The following is a 24,289-nucleotide window of genomic DNA, read 5'->3' on the forward strand; positions in this document are numbered from 1 at the left end:
ACCTGACAAGAGTTTGCGCAGCGCTCCGCAAATTCTCACGGCAGCTCGAGAGTTTGCGCTGCAGTCCGCAAGGTTCCACGCCAAGTACATTTTTATAAATGCCATTGTGTGCGTGAAAGCAAGCGTTTATACATGAGGCCCCAGGTGTTTAAATAACCTCAGCTGTGGGAGTATCAGTCTTTTGTCTTCTACTTTTAATTATTAACCCTGTAAGACCCAAATTAAGAAAAACCTAAAAAAAAAATTATTTGACCATTCAGATGTTGTTATAGGAGGCCTTTGATGCAGAAATCAAAGATGTTTTGGGAAAAATATGTTTATGTACGTTTTTAGAGAAACGTTGTAATTTTACAACGTTGGGCTTTGGTGGTAGCAGAATTTCAGTGTTTTTACTCACTTTGTCTGAAAAATTCACAACCACTAAAGGTTAATTTGCGAGTTTGATTGCTTTCTTAGCTTCATAAATGTATTAAACATTTAAAAATATTCACACATTAGTCATTTTTTTATGAAAGCATTTATTAAAAATAAATAATTAAATAAATAAAAAGGATAAAATTCTAGCATTTTCTAGCAACTTCTTCATTCCTTTTTTCTTTTCATGACAAACTTTCATTGTTAGTGAAAGTCCTAAAAACAGTTCTTGTCCTCTGAAAAGCAAAGGTGAACATCACACTTGCTGCATTATGTGTTGGTGTATGCTTTACTGCAGCATCCTCTCCCTGTCTTCATGTCCTTGCGTACATACAATGGCAGGTGTGCACATCTCTTGAATGGTCTCTTCTGAGCATTCAGAGTTCATGATGTCACTGTCTGTGTTGCTGGGCTCTCTTTGCCTGAACATGAATCCAGATCAGAAAAATCTGTGTTGGGACTGATGAAATATTATCGGCCAGCGACACCTGTCACGGTGTATGATGTGTTTGTGTGTTTTTGGCTCGATGTCCAAGTAATGATCAGCTGGACAGTCCATGGGTGGTTGGTTTTCTTTGTCCACTTGTTGACAGACATCTTCATCTGAGTCTTCATCACTCTCATCAGTGTCATTGAGTTCCATCTCAACTTCACTCTCTCCAGTTTGGATGATATCAATCACATCCTGCACACTGTATCACAGCTCTTGCTGGTTGCATTCTGGGAAAAAAAAGCAATGAGTTAACATGTATAAATATGCTTTTTATATAGTAGTACATAATCTGAAGGAATAGATAGGGTGGTGGACCAAGTCCTCTGGGTAGAAATGTTTTCAAGGCAGACAATACTGTCTGCTGATTGTAAGTCACTTTGGTACTAAAGCATCTGCTAAATGACCTAAATGTAAATGTAATTGTCTGAGCCTATGGTCTCTACTTATCATACTAAAAGAAAAACATGCAAACCCCCACTTACATCCAAACCCCACATTCAGGAACATTTACACCTTTCCCAGAAATGAATTGTTGATATCCTCTTTGTGGACAAAGACATGGGATTTTAGCTCAGTCTGATCAAATGAACTATATATTTTTTTAGAGATAAAACTTTTAAATCAGTCTAATTTGACCAGAACACAACACAAGGGTATAATGTATGTAATGTATACTGTTCATGTATAAAGAAAATACTCTGTTTCAGGCAGTGATGTAGTGGAGGGAATATCACCTGTCTGTGTCCATTGAAACAAGCCTGCTATTTTTGCTACCACCAAGACCCAGTGTTGTAAAATTACAACAATTATGTAACAAGTTCTAAATTAAATTTGATGCATCTTTTCCACAATAACTAAATATGTACATGCTCTACACATTATAATAACATCCAAAAAAAATATAAAAGACATTTTACTTACTTTAATCTGATGAATCCAGTCCAATGAATCAAAGAGATTTTGTTTGGAGGAAATCTTGAAAAGTTGTCTGCGTTTATGGCCATAAATCAGGACTTATAAACAAATGTAACATCCACTAACATTGTTAGACTGAACAGTAAGACCCAGTGACTATGTACATGTGGTAAAAAAACAGATAACATATAACAGATTGTTTTTAGGGATGGCTAAAGTTAACGTTGTAATTTTACAACCGTGGGTCTTACAGGGTTAAGTGGGAACAAGTCTGCCCACATGAATAAAAGGATATTAAACTTTGACAGAGCACTCAAAGCCAGCAAAACTCTTTATTGATGGTTTGACAGGGGCTGAGCTCTGCAGGCAGAAATGATATGATTGGCTTGATTTGAATCAAATCAAAGTGAGTCATGTCAAGGTGAGAGCCACTAGCTCTCTGGTTCATTTTCATAAGCATGTCAGGGGAAACTCTAGAGTGTTTTCAGGTGAGCTGAGGTCTGCTCCTGCAACTCATTTTCATAAAGTGCCACTCCGTCACATCTCTCAGTGTCACCCACGTCTAAAAGAGATGCACCAGGATTTCTATTGTATCTACTCAGAGCAGAGCAGCAGTAAAATACAAGTAGGCATTATAAAGTTAGGGTTAGGGACCAGGATAGGACTGAAGCTAAGATTAGGATAAGGATTGAGGTTAGGGTTAGGATAACTATCCAGGTTAGACTTAGTGGATATTGACTGTTGGCATTGACCATAAAGATTTTTAAGATTGGAGATTGCGAAATATAAAAATGCATTGCGCACATATACCTTAATTTCCAGACTATAAGCCGCTACTTCTTTCACACGATTTGTACCCTGCGGCCTATATAGCGATGCTGCTAATCAGCTGGCATAGCTCAGTGGTATAGTCCACAAACCTTGGTGTGGAGAGCTCGGGTCACGCAGCGTCAGCTAAATGACATGTAATGTAATCTATAGATTTCTACGGGCCAAAACTGACCGCATGCAAAGAGCAACTTTAGCTCAAGTCTGCCAGTGTGAAAAAATCCACGATCACCAATGGGTTTGGAAAGGCTGGACTGTGATGAAGAGAACGGCACATGCACAAATTTGCCTTGAGAACAAAGTGACAGTGAGATCGACAACGAAAGAGAGACTGTGAAAGTGTCTAAAGAAGTCATTCGGAGGCTGTTAGAGTCTGACACTGAAGACGACTTCAGTGGTTTTAGTGCAGGAGTAAGATGAAGAAAGAGATCAATGACTTTTGGTCAGTTGGTGCGGCTTATATTCAGGTGCGCTTAGTCCGTAAATTACGCTAGTAAAACATGTGGGCACGTGTCCCAGGCAACTTCTCAATGATGTTTTGAGTGGACAGATCTAAAGACACGTTCAATTAAAATTCGAATGCTTGTGGCCCGATGATAGGTTTGTGTTTAAACACCACATCAATTATCTCACCTGCAAACTCTGTCAGAATATAGACTAATTTTATAGTAAAGAAATCCTGCTTTCCTCTCACCCACAGGAACAAGATCATTGAAACTACCATAAATTTTTTTAATCCTATATGATAAAGTTCACTTGCCCTTTCTCACAGACAGGTAAAATAATCATGTGCATCTATCACATCTCGTTTCAACGACACATAATGTTGACTAGCTGGACTTCATTCCAGGACTGAATGTAGAAAAAGTGCTTTCAGTGCTTTTCAGTTAAAAAAGACAAGAAAGGAAAGGGATGCACTTACACCAAAGTGATCAAATCACTTAGGATGAACATTAATAGATACAACAGACTAATTAATCATCACCTCTAGAATAAGACCTTAGAACAGGCAAAAAAAAAGAAGGTTATTTCTACAGCTTCTTTGTTTTTTTCTGCAGATAAACATAAGTATATGATAAAAGAGCTTTTCATTTCCACACTGGAGAGTGGTCATTTGCGCCATCTGGCCTATGAATATAATTAGTGTAAACATGACAGGACCATAACAGCAGATAAGGTTTTAAAAGAACATACTGACAACAAACAGAGATACTCACTGTCCTCGGGAAGTGTGAACCAAGAGAGTGACTAAGGTCGACATGGCTGGACACACACAGTTGAGAGCCAACATGGCGTACTTGAACTCTTCTTCACAGACGACATGATCTGTTTCAAATGGATTAGAATAGGTTAGATTTAAAAATGCCTCACATGTGGAAACAATGACAGTAGCAGTTCCATGCACTTACCAGCAAACTTAACATGGAATTTATTTTCTGGTTTGAGGATTTGGACGTAGAGAGGACAGTTTGGAGCAAAGTCCTTTGCAGCCCAGGCCCTCAGAATCGTCTGGTGGTCCTGCAGAAAAAGACATTATTTTATTTTATTTGTGCAGTGACCCATTTGTAAATTGAATTTTACTTTTATGGACCTTGAATTTTGCCTCAGAGACTCAGTGCACTCTGTCTATTTTGCTGTATTATGATTGTGACAAATTCCTGTGGATGTGACTCACTGCAGCAGTTCGGTCAACTTCGTTCCTGCTGCTTAAAATAAAGCAGGCCTCAGCATCATCCATCCTGATGATCGACATAGAGAAGGACAAACAAAGGCAGACAGTGAAGGTGATGAGCTAGTAAGTGACAGAGGCAACCGATCCATGCAGGACACTCATTTAATGAAAGCAGTGTTTTAAAGAAAAGCTTGCCAAGGATTGAGTGCCAACTTCTCATGACAATGACTGAAAAGGTCAACAGCACCATTCTAGCATGAAAACGGTCTGTTCACCGTCTCACTATCATTTAATATATTACAACAAGCTGTAAGAGATCTACAGTGTGATTCATTCAAATAAGAAAAGCAGGGTTGGTCTTTAAAAGGCTTCTGTGGCTGTGTGGGAAACTGCTGTTGTATCTAATTGTCTAATTGTGAAAAACAGCATCTGCCAGTTAACTGTAAGACCCCTGATGTTACCATAAAACCAGTAGTAAAACCAGTGCAATAAGCAAAGGTCAGGTATGTTCCACTGTCATCTATCACAATGTGTGTAAATGAAGAGTGACATGTCATTACACTGACGTGTAAGCAGTGGCCCAGATGGATCTCTGTCTTTTACTACACTGAGGTGGCTTTGGATCGCCTGTTCATACACTTTATATTTCACTCAATCACTGTCTACAGCTTCATCCTACACATGAGGGTCATGGGGGGCTGAAATCGGAAGAAAGGTGGGGTACAGCCTGGACAGGTCGCCAGTCCATCGCAGGACCAATGCACAGAGATGACCTTGTCATTTAAGTTATATAACAGTGGAAACCTACTTAATTAAAATAGGTAAGCTTTATGGAGATATATATATATAGGCAACATTGTGTTATGAGGAAACTGTTACTTTTAAACTTTGGCAACCTTCTTCTAAACAGGTCATCATTGAGTCCACATGGACCTTGGTGCAAAATAGTACTTCTTCCAGGTGTTCCTGATATTGTGTTCCTTAAATTTCTGCTGCTGCCAAAGCTTTGCCGCCACTTGAATGAGGTTTCCTATTGTGCTCCCTGGATTTACCATGCAGCATGCTAAGCCAAACAGGGGAGAACAGTAGGAAAACTTGCACAAGAATCATCCCAACCAAGAAAATAAATATCATTTTACAACTGAGCTAGAAAGGTAGAGCCTGGTGTGGTTTCGCAAAGCTTTGCCAGCAGCAGCAGTATGAGGCAGCACTGGTGTAGCAACAAATGGGTGGGGGAAGAATCTTTTTGAAATGGCCAGCTGGCTTTCAGCTGTTCATCGCTGGGGTGCATTACTACCATGTCTTGCAGGAACTGGGGCTAGGCTTCATTTATAGGACGCTAAAAAAATGGTAAGATGTTTGGAAAATCCACTGACAAACATATTGAGTTTCAAGATAATTGATTTATGAGAAGAACATATAGAGATACAAGTTTTCTGACTAACAGATAAGAAGATAAGTGTTCAAAAATGCATTGACACCTGGATATACTAATTCAGTCAGAGAAGTCACCAACAATTCAGAGTCTTAAACTTGGCTAAATGAAGGATCCACTGTCAGGGATCAATGTCATGCTTTCACCTACTTCGCCCTCATCAGGTCCTGGTCTTTGAGAGCAGATCCTTGCAGGTAGATCACTCTCTGAGACCACAGAGGGATTTGGAGGATACGGCGAACTTGAATATCCATCTCTGTTGGACACAGAATCACCACGTAGTAGTCCTGCACGACACAGACAAAACTGCGATTAAAATCCCCTGAGAACTTTGTGTGGAGTTTGAAGTTTTTCAAGTCTCTTTATAGGAAATATTCCTGGCTGAATATGCAGAACACAGAGTTAGAGTTTGGCACAGAGCTGCTCAATTCAAATAAATGAGCCAGCTAAAATAGAAATCATATTTTTTTTTTTTATTGCAGGAGAACATTTGGCAGAAACAGAAAATAAATTATATTAGATTTATTATAAGAGTTAGTTTCTGTTGTACCTGTAGTCTAGGATGAGCATAGAACTCGTTGAGGAAATCCATCAGCAGGTCAATCTTCAGTGAGCTGACACACAACACCACATGCTTCTCTGTCTGTGCGCGGTGTCGGCTGTAGTTCCCTCCTAACTTCTGACTCTCCATCCATAGGTACGCTAGTTCCTCAAACTGACAACATGACAATGCATACTGATGTGATGTCAGAGGCAACACGGATTAGAAAATAAGTTAGAAAGATGGATTTGCTGTCTGGACACTGATGGGAAAAGCTCTGGAGTGAAAAAGTGCTGATGCTGTCAGAGCAAAAGCTAATCTCAGTTTCTCTTCTCAGAGACAAGAGAGTCAACACTTTTCTGAAGTGATGAACAGATTCATCAAATGCACACGCTGAGTCTATATAGAGATTACGATAACTACCTGCAATGGGAGGACCACTAGAGCAACACAGATGAGAATGACCACCAACAGCTGCGAGGGCCAAATCTGAGGCGTGACATCCCCATATCCCACGGTGGAGAAGGTGACGATGCAGAAATAGAACGAGTCAAACAAATTCAGCTTCTTCCCAGCTCTCTCGAGGTGCTGGATCCCACAAGCTCTATAAAAGAAAGAATAATTACAGAATGTCTCTGACAAGTAAAGATAAACACACACACACACATGTATTCTAAAGATTATTACAGCTAATGGCTCAATCCTCCTTTACTCCACTTCACTACATGTGCTTAATTATGTGTTTGTTTTTTGATGAATAAATTCAAGATTGCATGGAAAACTTTTGGCAGGGAAAGCTGAGAATATCTGAGCAGACACTGGATGATGGCCAAGGGTGGCAAGGCTGATAAGAGTTGAACTTAATGAGATGTCAAAAAGGAAAGAAGGATAGACATCACAGCCAAAAAACAGCTATATTTTAGAGCCTTTATGGGTAACATATTTTAATTGACTGCTTATCACAACTTTTTACATTCATTTACAGTTTTCTTTGAAATATGCTGCAATTTCACTGGGATATTGACAACTCTACAGCATGCCAATATTCAGTCTCTAGTTTCATGAATTAATCTGCAGCCAACTGTGTTTTAGGAGGTTTAGGGGGTAAGATTTTAGTAATATAAGAAAATGTAAAAAACAGAATAGGCAGACTATATTTTGCATTGGATGTAATGAAAATGAAATGTTCTATGGATAAAGAGGAATTTCTGTGACTAAAAACTCACCCAGTGAAAACCAGACACATTAAGGTACAGATGAGGATGAAGACCTGGTTGAACATGGCAGAGTGGGTCCTCTGGATGGCACGATGGAAATCATTCTGGACAGACGAAGAGAGAGTTTCATCATCATCCATAACACTGATTGGTACAGTATTACCTCTTATATTTTCTGTTATTCCATAACATCTCTCAGGCTCAAAAGCAAAGGTTTAGTGTGTAGAATTTGGTGGAAGTTCTCTCTTCTTCACAGTTTAGTGTGCACATGGACAGCATGTCTTCTTCTTCTTCTACTACGTTAGCTATGTGTTCATCTTGAAATGTAGAAGCTCACAATTCATTTCCCTGTTGCACCTTGTTAGCACGTTCTTCCAGCAGGCGCCTCTTTAAAGTGCCACAGCTCTCTCTCCATGTGCTGATCAGCATGGCCTCACATTCAACCATCTGGCCCAACAGAAGCCTTGTTGCTTTCCTTTGGCATCGTCTCATTTGAATCAAAGTGAGAGTTTACACTCCACCAGCTGATATCCGCTAAATCAGGGGTCTATGGCAAGCTGTTTGATCGTTTATTCAATGTACTTGATATTAGACTTAAGGTCCTTGTACTAGTCAGCTATTTGTCCTCACTAGTAAGACAACCTGGCACACTAGTAGAACTACTAGGGCGCACTAGTAGAATGACTGAGACTTACAAGTTACGCTTTTTCCATGACTAGTGCCGCACACTAATAGCCTCCTGGACCCTACTAGTAGCACCAAAATGCCCACTAGGCATTTTTGACCTCACTAGTACTACTAGTAAGTACCAAATTGTCCACTAGTTGTACTAGTAAGATGTTTTTTACCTTACTAGTAATACTAGTGAACATTTACACCCTTACTAGTGCTACTAGTAGACTCTATGGCCCTCAAATTGTCTACTAGTAAGAGCCAGAGCAACTACAAGAGCAACTACTAGTAGCACTAGTTGGGGTATTTCGATTTCGGACCTTACAAGTTGAGCTTAGAACGGGCCCAAAAAATGAAGCCCAACTCGAGCCCATGATCGTTGTGTCCGAGCCCGAACCGGCCCGACACTGTTTTAAACCCGACATTTTTTTAATACGTGAGCAGTAAATGTACAGGTACGTCCACGTCCTCCCCACAGCGGGAGCTTGTTGTACCTGCTGCCACAGTCTAATTTACAACAATAACAGAGCCGCTGAGATCCGCTTCCATGAACGCATATGTTGCTAATGACGATACGCTTCCTGGTTTTTAAATGATGCGTTCACGGCCGCAGGTTTTTACACCTTCACACAATACGACGTGCTATAACATACCACGCGAACATGACGAGGAAGAAAAAATACAAAGGGACCGACCCGGCCCGAGGATAGTAGCAGGAAATATTGGCCAGATCCGGCCCGCGGTGGGCCATATAGGCAATCCAGCCTATACTGCAATTCCAAATCGCAGGATTTTTTTTTTTTTTTTTAAGCCAAAATGTGTGTCAAAATATCATTTTTAGATGAATTATTGTGTTGAAATATACACATCCTATTCTACAGACTGAAGAGAAGATCTTTTTTCTCACAGATCTGCACAAATGCCACACAGTAATCATTTTTAATCAGTTTTTTGGAATGAAAATGAAAATAATGATTTAACAACAACAACATTCTATGTATTGGGTGATTCTGCATATCTGACATATTTAATCCTTTCTATAGTATGTTCTTGTGATGCGTTGCAGTGTATTGTCCTGTATTGTTTTGCTTACAGTAGCTTCTTTTTGTTTTGGCTGACCTGCCTTGATACTGGGTTCTTTCAAAATATGCTGCAACTAAATGTGTATCTTATTAAAAGTTGCCCAGCGTGCAGCTCTACTAACAACCTCAAGCAACTGTAGCTGGGGGAATAATGCAGACATATTGTGTGACATTTAGTTGTCTATGTAATCATTCAAATAAAATAGCACATGAAAAAGAAAACTGCAACAGCCCAAACAGCCTAAGATGTTTTTATTTTTTTTATTTTATAGTGAAATGTAAACTAATTTCTTTCTTTAACTAATCTTTTCCCTGGCACAGGGAAGCTCAGTTAACCAGATCTGTTGTTGTTATACCTTAAATGTCATGTCATGTCATCATAAACAGCATTATAATAACAACACCAAACAAATGGATGACGCCAATAAAACAGACTTTAAAGGGACAGCAATAGCCAAAGCACAAATTAAGTGCATTCACCTAAAGACAGTGTCAGCTAACGAGTAGGAAAGAGATTCACCTTCAAAATTGAATTGTGTTCAGATAATTGAATAAACCAATTCAAGCATTGCAGCCAGTATTAGTCATGAGCTTCAACATGGCGGACACCAGAGAGATCATCTTCCTTGATAGGTTGCTGAAACCAACCAAGCATTTTCTTCTTCTTTTTTTGCAAAACCTATACAATTTGTGCAGTGCAAATATTAACATTATACATGTAAATGAGCTATTTTAACTTCATAATCCAGAGAAACCAACTGGATAATAATGGATGTCCTGAGATCTTTTCAGTATCAGCCCACTCAGACCATAGAAACATCACTCATTACCAAGTTCAAATATTTCAGTCAAGGGACAGTTAGTAAATACACTCTCTTAAGAACATGTTTCCTGCTTTACCTCACCATTAGAAAAAAGGGACAGAAAAATAGTTTGTGTTGCCTTGTCTTGTATCGCTCACTCTCACACACTTTTACTTTACTTTATTAGTCAGTATAATACACATTTCACTGATGGAGGCAGCAACAACTTTTGTGTGCCATGACATAAAATGACTAAATAAAGAAGCACAGATCTTTTTAATAGAGTGGATAAATAAGTTTGCATAGATTTTTACTGGGTTACACTATTGTTATGTGACTATGGCTATAACCCCCTTTTTCCTTAGAAATAATTATTTAAAAGATAAAAACAACTTACGATCATGTTCTCCAGGGCTCCTTTGGCGAGCCAACAGTTGAGAAATACAGGGACAAATATGTTTCTCAATGGATGGTAGAAAATCTTGACGAAGAGGGGAAGGAAAGAAAGAACATTAGAATCATAAAAAAAAAATCGGATTCTTTTTTCCAATAACATCTGCTCTGTTTGGTTCAGTAGATGAAATATAAAAATACTCACAGTGATTATAAATGGCACTGAATTGATCATCTCTAATATGAAGGATATCTGAAAGATCTGCTCCCAAATGTTACCCTGAAATATTCAAATTGAAAGGAAAAACTGAATGAACCAGTGAAAGGGCAGACTGCTGCGAAGAGAGAACAACACCGTGTGACACCAGTTTTGTTCTTACCCTGGATTTCCACTGGCGGCGGAACGGCCGCAGAACGGCAGCGGCGCGGTCGCCGTTGCAAATCGTTTCCATTCTAATCAATGAGAGCATTTCCACTAGACGCGCTGCGGAGCGTCTCAGCAGCGGCCCAGAAGCGGCTCGCCGCGCCGCAGCGCTATCGATAGGAATCAGTTCTATTTTTTCCGTTGCCGCTGCTGAACCTCGTAAATTTCAACGAAGCAGATCGCACAAGACAGGAAGTCCGACACAGAATCAAAGTAAAACATTTCCGCCCCCCTTTCAAAATAAAACACAATACGCAGGTCATATCGCCCGTCACAACTTCACATCAACATTACGTCGTGACCGGTGCTGTCAGGTAAACAGTCAATTAATCAGAGCGTCTCGGAGAGTCATAATGTACAACGAGAGACTGATTGTTGAAGTGGAGAAACATAAAATCATTTATGACACCAGATCAACAGTTCTTCCACGTCGGAGAATGAAAAGAAGCTGTGTTGTTGTTGTTTACTTTATACACACAGTCTATCGCTGGATCTCGCGAACTCGCGTCCGTTCGAGATTATCGCGCGATCTTCCGTGAATACCGCCGGCTCCCAAGGCTCCACGCCGCTGCCGTGACGCGCCCGGTGGGGATTGCCGCCGGGCAGAGGACGAAGCAGAACCGCGCCGCTGACGTTCCGCGGCCGTTCCGCGTCCAGTGGAAATCCGGGGTAATGAACAGCAGTGTCACATATAGTGAAGTTAAAAGTCAAAGGCAACGTATGTAATCATGGGACAGCACAACACTGACTCCAGATGAAGTTATCTGTTATAATAGGAGAAGGCAGATTTAGAAAACAGGGGTTATTAATGTTTTCCACCTGTGTATTTGTCAAAAAAAAATCAGAAAAATCACCCACGTCCACGTTAAAAAAAATGTCAAATGATACTTAAAGGTGCATTTTGTAATAAATTTAGAGCAACTGGCCATAAAATCCTCCTAATATGTCACAGAGGACCAGGAATAATGTTCATACAACATACTGAACTCACCAACAACACTAGTAAAAAAAAAATATTTGCATTAAAAAAAATATTTTCCGCTTGTGTAAGTTTGTGTATGTTTTGAAATTATGTTTTGGTATGACGCGCCATCTACCGCCGTCTACAAATCATAGCAGTCAGTAGAGTCTCAGCGGTTGAGCAGCAATGGGTTGCCAGTAGCTACAATTGAAATGAAACAATGGGAAACCTAAAAGACCTCGGTATGAATGTCAAAAACGCCAAGATAAAGTTTGCGGCAAAGCGAGGGTCTATATAGGACATGCTTTTGAATGGTGGAGAGAGTTTAAAGCTGAGAGGAATTTCAAAACGGATGCAGAATGGGCTCTTCTCCTAGAAAGGTAAGTTCAGCTTGGTTAACTAACTTAGCATCATAGCTCGACTGTCGAGTTCTGTGTTTTGAACTGTTCGCTCGGTTTTGGGGCTGCCGTACTGACGCACCGGAGGGTATGGCAGCCACTCCCGGCGGGCGGCTGCCATACCCGCATGGTACCGGGGGTTTTGGCTCCGGGCAGAACCTGTCTGCGGCGGCGCAGGCAGGTTTTTCCCGGAGACACAACACGCTTGTTCCTCGCTCGTTGCTGACTGAGTTACATGTCAACCGCTCTGGCAACCTTGACTCTGGAAGGGAGGGGTGGAGTAGGAGGCGGATACGATTTGCCCCAGTGTTTTGATTTTGAGTGCAGTAACCTTTTTTGGCCACATTGTTACATAATGCCCCTTTAAAGCTCATATAGAGTGGTCCTGTTGCACATAAATGTTAGTTATGGAGGTCTACTTACATACATTAACTTGTTTTTATGGTCAAAAACCTCCTAGTTGCTATAAACGAGCCGATAGAAATCTGTCTTTTCTGAAGCTGTCCTGAGCCGCGATATTTCAGCCTTCCTAACTGTCTTGTAATACCCGGAAGTGACATATTCAGCACACTCGCTCTCAGAAGCGCAGCTCCCCCCTCTGGAACGGTGGATGCACTGCTACTCATTATCAAAACGTTGTTTTAACAATGTTTAAAAAAAGCTTCTTCACGACTCCCCGCCGCAGTCCCTTTTATGACTTTGACCTGGAGTCAGACCTAGAGTCAGAAGACACTGTCGCTCATGAAACACCTCCACAACGGACGCTATTCTTCTTCTGCGGTTCAATGTACGCAACCAGATGTGCCCGGACTAGTGCCTGGAGCAGGAGGATCTGCTGTTCCGGAGAACCAATGTTTACGTAACCGGACCGGGTTTTTTCAGAGATCTTGCTGAGCCCGAGATTACAATACAACACAGCGTTCTCAGCAGTGGCTGAACTGTTTGTTTTGAACCTTTGGGGCTTCTTTAACAAGGTAATGACGCACATACACACTAAAAAACAGCGTTTGGAACTTCTGGTCTAGGTCCGCTTTAAGGAACAGGAAATGACATCAGCCACAGAGGCTACTGGAATTTGGAAAAGTGATAATTTGCAGGCTCTAGCAGTCACATTGCCGTCATATATAACATGTATCCACTGGACAGATAAATCCTCTGAGGCTGGAAGTTTGTGTAGGACTCTGTGCTGCACTGTGGAGACAAGAATAGAACTTTTCACGGTTTCCGGTTTTCAGATAACGTTGCCTTCGCCAGCACTCTCGCGTGTTTTGCGGAGCTCCCCAAGACAACAATTCCAGGAATTTAGTGCATTGCGACGTCCCAATGAGTGTGGAAGTCAACATTGTGTGCTTCATCTCCTGTACTTAGACTGAAGAGGACCACAAAAACATGAGTGAGTCATTTTTTTTCACCCCAACTGATAGGGCCTCCTGAGTCCCAAATATAAGGATTTTAATGATTAAAAAGTTGATTTTGCATAATATGTCCCCTTTAAAATGAAGGTGCAGTGTTTGCATAGACTGTTTCCCCTAATAGATGCCTTGGCATCAGCACTTGAACTGAACCCTGAAAGCTGCCAGCCCACAAGAGACAGCCAAGCTGGAAAAGCACCAGACATTATTCAGACAACAGCATCAACATCAGTTCAGATTAAGAGTGAGAAAGTGTGCTGCTGAGGACTCGGTTTCTTACCTTGTAGCTCAGATATGTGATAAGCATGGTCTCCAAGAAACTGATTAAGGCCACTGACACCTGAGCACGAGAGGGAGACAAGGAGATAAATGAGCTAAGCAGTTGTAAGCTCCTCAGTCACTGACAAACTACTGTGCTCTGCAATTCTTTGATTTAATAGATGGTTGGAAGTGTTTTCGGCTTGAATTCTCCATTGACATTGAATTCATGCAGGAAAAATTTGATTTACGAGCACTCTTACCTGTATCGCCCAGACAGAAAGCCGTCTGTTTACCGAGAAAATCAGATGCCTGTGGAAAAACCCAAAACAAAGTTTATTCCTCACTCATTAGTGTTTTATTCTATCAAAGACAGCTACATTTATCCGAAACATACCAGTCAATTTGTGTTGGTGTTGCTGGATTTGTCCCATTGTTGTTGTAACATGATGTACTGCTGAAAAAAAGGATAAATAGTGTAGTTGCGAGTGAGAGTGGAAACATTTTCATTAGCTGATGTGATGCACCAAATAACACCGCCTCAGAAACCTGCATGCACAAAGCAATGTCAAGACTATCTACAACTTTCACATCAATGCAGTGAGGGAAAAAATTATTGTAAAAAATGTCATTACTTGATAATGTTAATATGTAATCCTTAAACAATAGCCATGACATAACATAAGTAGATACTTAAATAAAAGCCTGAGCAGTTTAATGCTCAGTTCAAAAATGCCAGTCCAAATGCTCTGGTCTGATATAGCCCATTCAGCCAGAAATGTAATCTGTTCTAGAGAGCTGGTTTATGTTGTAATGGCAAATTCTATTTCTTTGTCTCTGAGCTCGAGCCTTTCCTAACACAAGATACCAGGTCCTTTTGTGTATTTAAATTAGGATGTCTAGACTCAACATCCGCAGGATACCTCTGTGGTACCCCTGATACCTGCAGTAGACAAAGTGGGTGTGAAAGCACGGCCTGGAGGGGCAGACCCCTAAATGTTTAGCTCTCGCCATGCTCTGGGTCTTTCTTCAGCTACGATCACTTGTGTGTATATTGACCTTTTCTTTGCAAAGAAAATAAAACCTTGTCGGCCGGCAGAAGTCTCGATTTCATTCTTCACCAGCAGCAACAGAAGCAGCAGCAGAGGATTTCCACAACAATGTGGATCAGTGTTCATGTAAGCAATTGATATTTCAAAACATATTTCAAGTTTTGATATTAATGTAATTGGATAGACAACTGGTCTGGAGCTAACACAGCTTTCATATTGGAGACTTTAAAGGAACTGCAGATTATATAAAGGGCAGTAAATGAAATATACTTGGTTTGTTGTAAATGTTGCTCAGGGTCATCCAGACTGACTCTCACGATGTAGAGAACACAGGTGAGGATCTTGAGTGAGAAGTTGAACAGACGGATTCTCAGGCCTGTGAAGCGACAAAACAGTTTTTAACAGCTTTTAACTTAAGCGCTAACATCTTGGAACTAGTGTATTTCATCTCATTTCATCTTCTCATACTCATACATAGACGTCTGCTGCTTTACCTCTCGTCTTTGGAAGCAGATCCAGCAAGAACACCATTACTTTAAGTGTCTTTAATGAGAGGCAGTGACAGTGATGTTAAAGTCCTGCAGCGTGACTAATACACATCCATGCTGCTCTGGCACTTTGTCACAACTGGACTCCCTTGATGTGTAGTTCCTCCAGGAATAATGCCAAAACTTGGCTGACAGATGCAATCTTCTGTAAACTGACAGCCATGCACGGCATGCACCAGCAAATACACTAGGGATGCACGGTACTGGACTTTTTGCCGATATCCGATATTTCAGAAGTGCTTGGGCTGATGACCGATATATATACAATATATTACAAAAGTGCCTACTTAGCCCAATGTTGCAGTCATAAATCATGTTGGCAGATTTTGATTAAACGTTTTGAAACCAATATCTGCCAATACAGATATTGTGCCACTAATATTGTGCATACTTGGCTGCAAACAGAGTGGTGGTGCAAACCTTCTTATCCATTTTCATTGAGCCTAATCAGTGACATAACCACTTGTGACATGACCTCTTCAGTTACAGACCTACTCATCAGCCTTGGCTGCTTTACATCAAAGACTATTCCTGAAAGTGGCAGTGAGAAGCAGAGCCAGTCACATCAACCTACGTCAGTGTCAAGGATGTGTTCACATGTTTTAGCAGAATTGCATAACAAGATAACACAAACTGGCTTCCAGACACAATGCACCAGACCACCAAGCTGCACCAGTGTTTCCTCCTTATGTCCTAATTCCTCCCCATGAACAAATGTGATATACTCTACTCTTTATTCTATGCTGGACATAATGGAGACCCCATAAGAAATAGAAAAATGACATTACTGGGCTTGTGCTTGTCTTTCTTCCATGATCTTAGATTTTCTCGGCATGATCACCACTTTCAGCTGTACTTACTTGACCTTTGGTTCTTGATGAAAAAAAGCTTCAACCTCTCCTTGAAGGTGTTTTCATTCACGTAGAACTCCACCTGCACCCTGTGGGCAACATGGACACAATGTAACTGAAAACATGGATCCTGATGTACATCATGAGGGTGCCAGTCAACACATTCACAACAACTGTTACTGTCAATGCAGAGCATTTACTGATACTACACTGTACATAGTCAGCTGTATGACGAAGAATTAGAGTTTTTATAGCAACATCAAACATCATTTTTAACAAGAAATGAAGACACATAACTTTTAATGAAGGAATGTGTCCCACAGGCTTCACAGAACAAGAATACCAAGCTCAGTTTCATACCACCCAGCATATTAAATATAAATAATAGATGTAGTCTTTGTTTCTTTTCGGTTCCTACTGACAAAATACAGCTGGTAACTTCAACAATTGCTATAATTGTGTTTGTCGAATGTTTCTATGGGAAACTAGGTCTGCAGGAATCCTGTTTCCCTACCTTCAGTCATTATATGTATACTTCAAAATGCAGCAGTATAAGCCACATTATGCAAGAGCTTCGTTCCTCTTGAGCAACAGTAGAACTTGTTCAATAATGCAGGAATTACAATTAAATATAGACCTATTTTTTTCCCATCCACAGGCACTATCCTCATGGCACACTTGTAATTATTCATATCCAAATACTGTAAAGACACGACATACTCAGATTAAATTGGGTTACAGCATTTTAAATGCTACACTGAGCCGTTCATTCAAACTGATCTATTCATCTATGACACAGGCACCTAGTTTTTTTTATTTTATATTTATTTTAATATTGTATATACATATTGGCTATCTAGCCACGTAATACGAAATATAATTTGGTGTGGCACTTAGGTCTTCACAAAACAGTCAATAAATAATTAATATTAGTCTCCAAAACAATATGGTTTCTTTCTAGTGATTCCACTGTGTCAAACCTGCAGGTATTAAACGTACATGAACTTTAGTAGTGCAAATGATGATGTAGCTACTCAGAGTAGATTATATAAATACAGGTAGTGTAAGAGGTGATTTCTGTAATACAGACATGGTCACTAATGAGCATGGAGGGAGGAAGCCTTCTTCCTTGTCTGACAAGATGAATATAGAGCACAAAGAAACACGGGAGCAGAGAGAGCAGAAGGCAATTAGAGCGATGAATCCTGAGGAAGGTATGTAGCCTTTGTGGAGATGAAGTGTGTAGGTGGAAGACACTATGTGGGCACCATCTTCCGGCTATTCTCCCGTTTTCGTCTTTATCACCCCTGTGACAGCTTCCAGAAATATTGACTTGTGTGTCACTGTGCATGTTACGCGTTTCCAGTGTGAGGAATTGAGCATTATTATAGGAACGACCACCTCACACTCTCCCATTCCCATGACGCCATCCAAATCTAATGCACAGCACCATGAAAACCACATAAACAATGTATCAACTGCACAATCATCTGAGAACCATTAAAAAACATGTCCGAGTCAAGTGATCAATAATACATCGACTCATTCACTGACACAGTCAGTCAGTGTCAGTAAGCGCAAATTAAAAAGGTTTCTATGCAATTCTGTTTACATTGGTGGGGCAATACTGTGGCAGAGCCAATGAACCATGTGTTCTTGTGTCAATGATAAACCTCTGGCAGCATGTTCACCCTTCTCGTAATGATTATTTTCCTGCTTCTCTGGATGAAAAACAAGCCACCTGCTGTGCAGTCTGTCAGTAAAAAGGAAGGTTGCTAGAGCTGAACAATTTTATATCAATATTTAATTGTAATATTTTAAATGAAACTGTGAGGAAATGGTAATTTTTATACTATTCAAATTTTAATTTTAATAACATTTTAAAAATATTTACTGTGTGATATTCGTGCAGATCTGTGAGCAACAAAGTTGTTTTCTTCAGTCTATAAAATACGATGTGCATAGGTCAGGACATTATTTCATCTAAAATGGCTATTTGAAATACATTTTAGCTTTGAGAAATTATTGCAGTGCCCGTAGGATGTATGTATTCTAGGGTTGGGAATCTTCATCATCGAATCGAATATGATTCTCCCACCTATTACGATACAGTGTGATACAGTACAATTTAATTTTAATACAATGCGATGCAGTGTGATACGATACGATGCGATGCAGAAGAAAATTATACTATCGAATACAAAGTAGTTTTCAAGTTATGGCACTTTAAGCATTAAAGCTGGCTGTGACTTTTATTTTGAAACATAGGAAATACAACAGAGATCAGAGAGAGCTTGAATGTGCTGAGACACACTGCTTTGAAGCAGAGACAATGGATTGTTCACAGGTATCTCTGGAAATGATACAAGTATAACCTTTAACAAATATCTGAAAAGACAACTGTTATTTATGAGCCAAAATGTCTAATACCGTTTGCTACCAGTAGTGGCACTAAGTAACTAGTGCATACGTTCTTGTTTACAATAAAAGAAGCACTGAAGAAGTGAGTGTTTGCGTAGCTCTGTGTGTAAAATTGTTTACATATTGACGTAAACGGGAGCAAAATAACTCGAGGGTTTGAGAAACATTCAAGTCATGTCGCCGCTTCAGGTGAGGAGTTAAGTTTGTTGTGCTGCCGGTGTATTTAACAGCGACACGGCACAATTTACATATCGCAATTGATTTATCCAGCTCTCCACCACAATTGTAAAAGCCCAAACATTTCCACACACTTGACTAGAGCAACTAACGATTATTTTCATAATCAATTAATCTGTCGATTATTTTCTCGATTAATCGATGAATCGTTTGGTCCATAAAATGCAAGAAAATGTAAAAAAAAAACGTTGATCAGTGTTTGTCAAAGCTGGAAATTATGATGTTCTTGAACGTCTTGTTTTGTTTACAAACCAAAATGATTCAGTTCTTTGTTATGTGGAGCAAAGAAACCAAGAAAATATTCACATTTAAGAATCTAAAACAATCAGAAATCTTGTTTTAATAATGAAAAAAGCTTCAAACCGATTATCAAATTTGTTGGCAATTAATTGATTCATCGATTAATAATCGATTCATCAATTAATCGTTTCAGCTCTACACTTGACGCCAACCAGCGAGTTTATCACGTCAGGTTGTTCCTCCATGTCTCTACCATCTCTGACCTGACTCGCCGCCTCGGGCTGCGGAGAGAACTCAAACCAGAAATAGACCAGTTTTTATAGTTTGTATATGTTTATAATAATATATATGTTATTCGGTTTATATCGATGCAGATGTTTAGATACGATACATCTCGAGTTCATTCGGATTTTGAAACGATGCAGACGTTTGCCATCGATGCAACCGCATCGTATATGTTCATATCGATATACCAATGCAAATCGGTGAATCTTCCCAACCCTAATGTATTCCTATAGTGGGAGCTGAAGAAGAGTTTTCAGTTATGGTAATGCATGATAAGGAACATTTTGAACAGCTAGCTACACTAATGCTAATCGAAAATGTAAACATTTGTGTTGTGCCTAATAAGGTGTTTGTTAGCCCTACATTAATGCTAATCGTAGCCTCGCTAGCTTACCTTGGGAAACAGGCTTAGATAGAAGATAGATATTGCACCTACTGGCCATATTGTGATTTTGATAGCATTTCGATGAATTGTTCAGCCCTCGCTGGCTCTAGACAGCATCCCTTTTTTGTTCAAAGTGAAACAATAACTATGTGGCGTCAGCACTGTTATTACACTGTAATTTAGCTAGTTGTTGACTATTAAGAGCCCTATCACGTATGCTTTTTTTCTAAAGGTGAAAACATTTTTGCCTACTCTACTCCTATGTTTCTTGGTGACAGGAAAAGAGTGTTCATTTAAAAAAAGGTAGCAGAGGAAAAAAGCCAGCAGCCTGTAAATCATGTCAAAAGGTTCCCATTTCAGCCTTTCAAAAAAGTACACAGAACAAATAGTACAATTATACAAATTTAAAGCTTACATTAAGTCATTATGTACAGCATTCGGTTGATCTAAAAAGTTGCTCCAAAAGGTATGGTTTTGCACTAAACTTTTCACACTAATTTTATTCACACTAAGCATGAGTACAAAACCTCCCCAAAATTGATAGCATTTGACACTTAAAGACCAAAGTATGATTAACCATGCAGTCAATGTTGAGCCTATATGGCACCATGAATACTTTAATTTAATTCAAATCATTATTTAAAGATCCTGTGAAAATGCATTTCTTATATTTGTTAGATAGTGGGTGAGAACATGTGAACAAATTAATTATCAAATTAAAACTGTCCCGTAGTTGTTGGAAAAATATGGCTTCATGACACACAGGAGCCAGACTTATCTCAACTCCTCCTCAAATACAGTGTCAAGATATCTGCCCTACTTTGGTACGGTACATCAGCCGCGAGGAACGTCAGCAGCGTGTTTTTTGTGCCGTCCTCTGCCCAGCGTCAATCCCCACCGGTGGAAATCGGGGGTTCATCTGGTTCCGGTGCCGATGGTCTTCCCGGTCTATTTTGGTTTGTTTAGAACTATGCATATGTGAAAGTAAACCGTACCCACGTCTGTTGCGGACCAAATCAATTGAACTATACGTCTGAAAGCACCCTAAGAGAGGGTGGACTGCTACTAAACTACCCCTGTTTATGTGCAATATGTCGTCAAACTACCACCAACATGGTGAAAATGTTGCTTCTCTACATGTTACAGGAGCAATCATGTTGATAATCTGTACAAACACTGATTTGGATATTTGCCAAATTGTCAAGTGTAAATACAAGTAGTCTGAATTTCCATATATAGTAGTTTCTTTAACATCTGCACCTTAGAAAGGTTTACACAAACTGTACTTAGCAAGGCATTCGACAAAAATGTTAAGATGTAGGCACAATAGGTAAATACATTGATAGTGCTAATGTATGTGCTAAGCTAACAAGTTTACATGGTATGTAGAGCCTTGTGTCCTCAATATGTCCTTATTCATTGTGAAAGTAACAAGAGGCATATGTGTAACAGAAGGGAAAGATGGAGCTGAGATCCAGCTTTTGGTGTTAAGTCTCATTTATGCTCAATATTCCAGGATGAAACCATCTGGCCATATTCATTTCGGCCTTATGTGCACTCTGTGAAAGCTTACGGGCTTAAACAAAACAGCAGAAACAAAGCAGCACCATGGGAACTCATGGGACTGCTATTGTAGCCAATAGTTACAGTCAGTCAACCATATGGAGAAATGAGGACAATTTTAACAATTTTGCAAGCTGGCAAAAAAAAAACAGTGACAACTACAATGAAGCTGCTTTTACCTCTTCCATAAGGGGTACAGTATCACCACCTCAACGATCGCCATGGTTGATGTTGACAACTTTGCACTGCCATCCAGTGGGTTTACTGCTTAACAACCATGCCAACTTAAAAACACATGGAAGTACAGTATGGTGGCAGGGATGGTTACATTGTTGGAAACAGACATTGTGTTGTGTTGCATGTGAAGTCAGCATGAATGACACAGGGAGAACAGACTGACACTGCACGCAATGTACACATGACCACTGCCAGTATGCATTACAGTTACATGCATGCCTTGCCTGAAACACTGAACAACTAAAACTCAGTAAATGAACATAAAGTAAAGCGCATAGAACAAAGAGCTCACTGACCTCAGGATAGCCTGCATAAAAAAGAATTACGTCGAACAGTAACAGACGCTCTATGGCACATGGAATATTGCATCACAGGGACAGATTCAAGTGAACAACAGTGTCAGTTAACCAAGTGGAATATCACCTGAGGATGATCATGATCATGGAAGCTGTGGAGGTAAGTTACAACATGTATTAGTCCTGAAATGGTGCACCGATGCTTCCTGTAGCATCATATAATGTCCATTTAGCAGCAGAAAACAGAAAACCCGTTGCTGAATAAATAAATGACCACACATGTTGGCATAGCAACATGTGGCAAATACTGTCTCTGGCCACTTAGGTTGCACGAGTTAAAGAGGAAGCTTGCCTGAGGGTTTGTAATTGTCTTAATAATTATCACACCATCATTATAATGTTACCACATCTTGATCACAGTCTATTCCTTTGGAGCCTGAATAAAGTTTATTTTATTATATCTGATCTCAAGTGTCCTTTGACAAAGTTACCTGCTCAGAAAAGGGAGTGTCTCAACCTCTGAAGTTGCCTCCCTAGAAACATGGTCATCTTTAATTTGAATCTGAATCTAATCTTTAATGATCTGCTTCTTTTCCACTGAGCTTGATATGACATTTCACACAGTGAAAGCCCTTGTTGCCCTGTCTCCTCATTACGAGGCAAAAATAAAAGAGCCGGATAAAAAGAGCCGGATAAAGAACGCTCTTTAAAATTTAAGTTAAATCTGGAAGCCTCATGAGGGTTGAGTATATTCTTCAATTAATTGATTACGATCAATTCCTAAACTGTAATCTATTCTGAAAATCTATTTAAATGTTTTTTTCTTTTTTTTTAACTATTGAAAGAATCACATTTTTAGGCTTCTTAAATGTGAATATTTTCTGGTTTCTTCATTCCATAAACTGAATCATTTTGGTTGGTACAAAACATTTAAGAACATCAACATTTAGAGGTTTGGGAAACATTGATCATCAACTATCACAGAAGTATGTTTCAACAGTTAAGTGGTGCTAAGTAGGGATGGGAATCGGTATCGGTCAGTATCAGTATCAGTATTGGTCCGATACTGGTCAAAATCACAAGATCGGATATCGGACAGATAATTATGTAAAATCCGTTACAATTAAAAGATTGAAGGTTGATTATGCAAGATTTACCACTATCTAGTCAGGCAGACAAACAGTTTATTGAAACATTTGCCCCGCATGCCACGATGTCTCACTCCAAGGTTTTCTCAGAAGTTGGCAGCCCTGCAGTGCCAAATGAGGTGGCACAGTGTTTGTATTATGTTAGCCTTTACATTCCTTATCATGCATTACCATAACTGAAAAATCTTCTTTAGCTCCCACTAGAGATGCAACTAACGATTATTTTTTTCGTAAATCGATTAATCTGACTATTATTTTCTCGATTAATCGATGAATCGTTTGATCCATAAAATGTCGGAAAATGTTAAAAAACGTTGATCAGTATTCGTCAAAGCTGGAAATTACGATGTTCTTGAATGTCTTGTTTTGTTCACAAACCAAAATGATTCAGTTTTAATGATTTCTTTGGTATGTGGAGCAAAGAAACAAAGAAAATATTCACATTGAAAAAAGCTTCAAACCGATTATCGATTATCAAAATAGTTGGCGATTAATCTAGTAATCGATTAATAATCGATTCATCGATTAATCGTTTCAGCTCTAGCTCCCACTATAGGAACATACTACGGGCACTGCACTAGTCATTTAAAAAACACAACATTTAAAAATGAGCTGTCCCTGTTACGGAAATTTTGTATTGATATTGTATAAATGTAAAAGTATGAACTTTAGTGACCTAAGATCAAGGGACCATTTGCTACACAGGGGTTTGAGTCGTAAACACCCTATCTTCCTCTTTCCCTATGGGTGGTCTACCTGATTCCCTCTCTTCCCGTGGGAGGGAGGAAACCTTTTGTTCTACTCTGTCTGTGTGTGTGGGGGGGGGGGGGTCGTTGACACGCCCACCAGACAGGTTAACTAGAGAGGTTTTCCAATTTGCTGGCAGTCTTCGCGGGGTGACTGAATCTGCAAGTTGCTTCGTGATTGCTCTTTCTGTACAGAAATAAACTCGTTTGATTCCTGAGCTGGCTCCAACATCCATCTTTTACCAAATTATCCTGACAGTCGCATGTAAGAGTCTGTCAAGAAGCCATACACAAATGTGCAGTTCTAATATCAGTGCTTCGATGAGTGATATCATGTGGCTCAAAGACAAAAGGGCCTGATT

The 24,289-nt window shown here is 39.7% G+C and overlaps 1 protein-coding gene across 1 annotated transcript in view; it reads right to left on the bottom strand.

Annotated features, from left to right (window-relative positions):
- The window catches only part of kcnt1b (potassium sodium-activated channel subfamily T member 1b), a gene marked incomplete at both ends in the record, with an annotated part of 104,385 nt that overhangs the window by 26,522 nt on the left and 53,574 nt on the right, over positions 1 to 24,289 (bottom strand). Inside the window, 14 exons of the mRNA XM_083904649.1 lie at positions 3,868 to 3,976; positions 4,060 to 4,168; positions 4,326 to 4,389; positions 5,908 to 6,044; positions 6,308 to 6,472; positions 6,722 to 6,902; positions 7,525 to 7,619; positions 10,470 to 10,553; positions 10,671 to 10,745; positions 13,941 to 14,000; positions 14,182 to 14,230; positions 14,316 to 14,372; positions 15,241 to 15,346; positions 16,379 to 16,458. Coding sequence (XP_083760775.1) covers positions 3,868 to 3,976; positions 4,060 to 4,168; positions 4,326 to 4,389; positions 5,908 to 6,044; positions 6,308 to 6,472; positions 6,722 to 6,902; positions 7,525 to 7,619; positions 10,470 to 10,553; positions 10,671 to 10,745; positions 13,941 to 14,000; positions 14,182 to 14,230; positions 14,316 to 14,372; positions 15,241 to 15,346; positions 16,379 to 16,458 — 1,371 coding nt within the window. The remainder of the gene's footprint in view (positions 1 to 3,867; positions 3,977 to 4,059; positions 4,169 to 4,325; positions 4,390 to 5,907; positions 6,045 to 6,307; positions 6,473 to 6,721; positions 6,903 to 7,524; positions 7,620 to 10,469; positions 10,554 to 10,670; positions 10,746 to 13,940; positions 14,001 to 14,181; positions 14,231 to 14,315; positions 14,373 to 15,240; positions 15,347 to 16,378; positions 16,459 to 24,289) is intronic.

The sequence above is a fragment of the Microchirus variegatus genome (genome assembly GCF_963457635.1).
Source record: "Microchirus variegatus genome assembly, chromosome: 18".
Taxonomy (NCBI): domain Eukaryota; kingdom Metazoa; phylum Chordata; class Actinopteri; order Pleuronectiformes; family Soleidae; genus Microchirus; species Microchirus variegatus.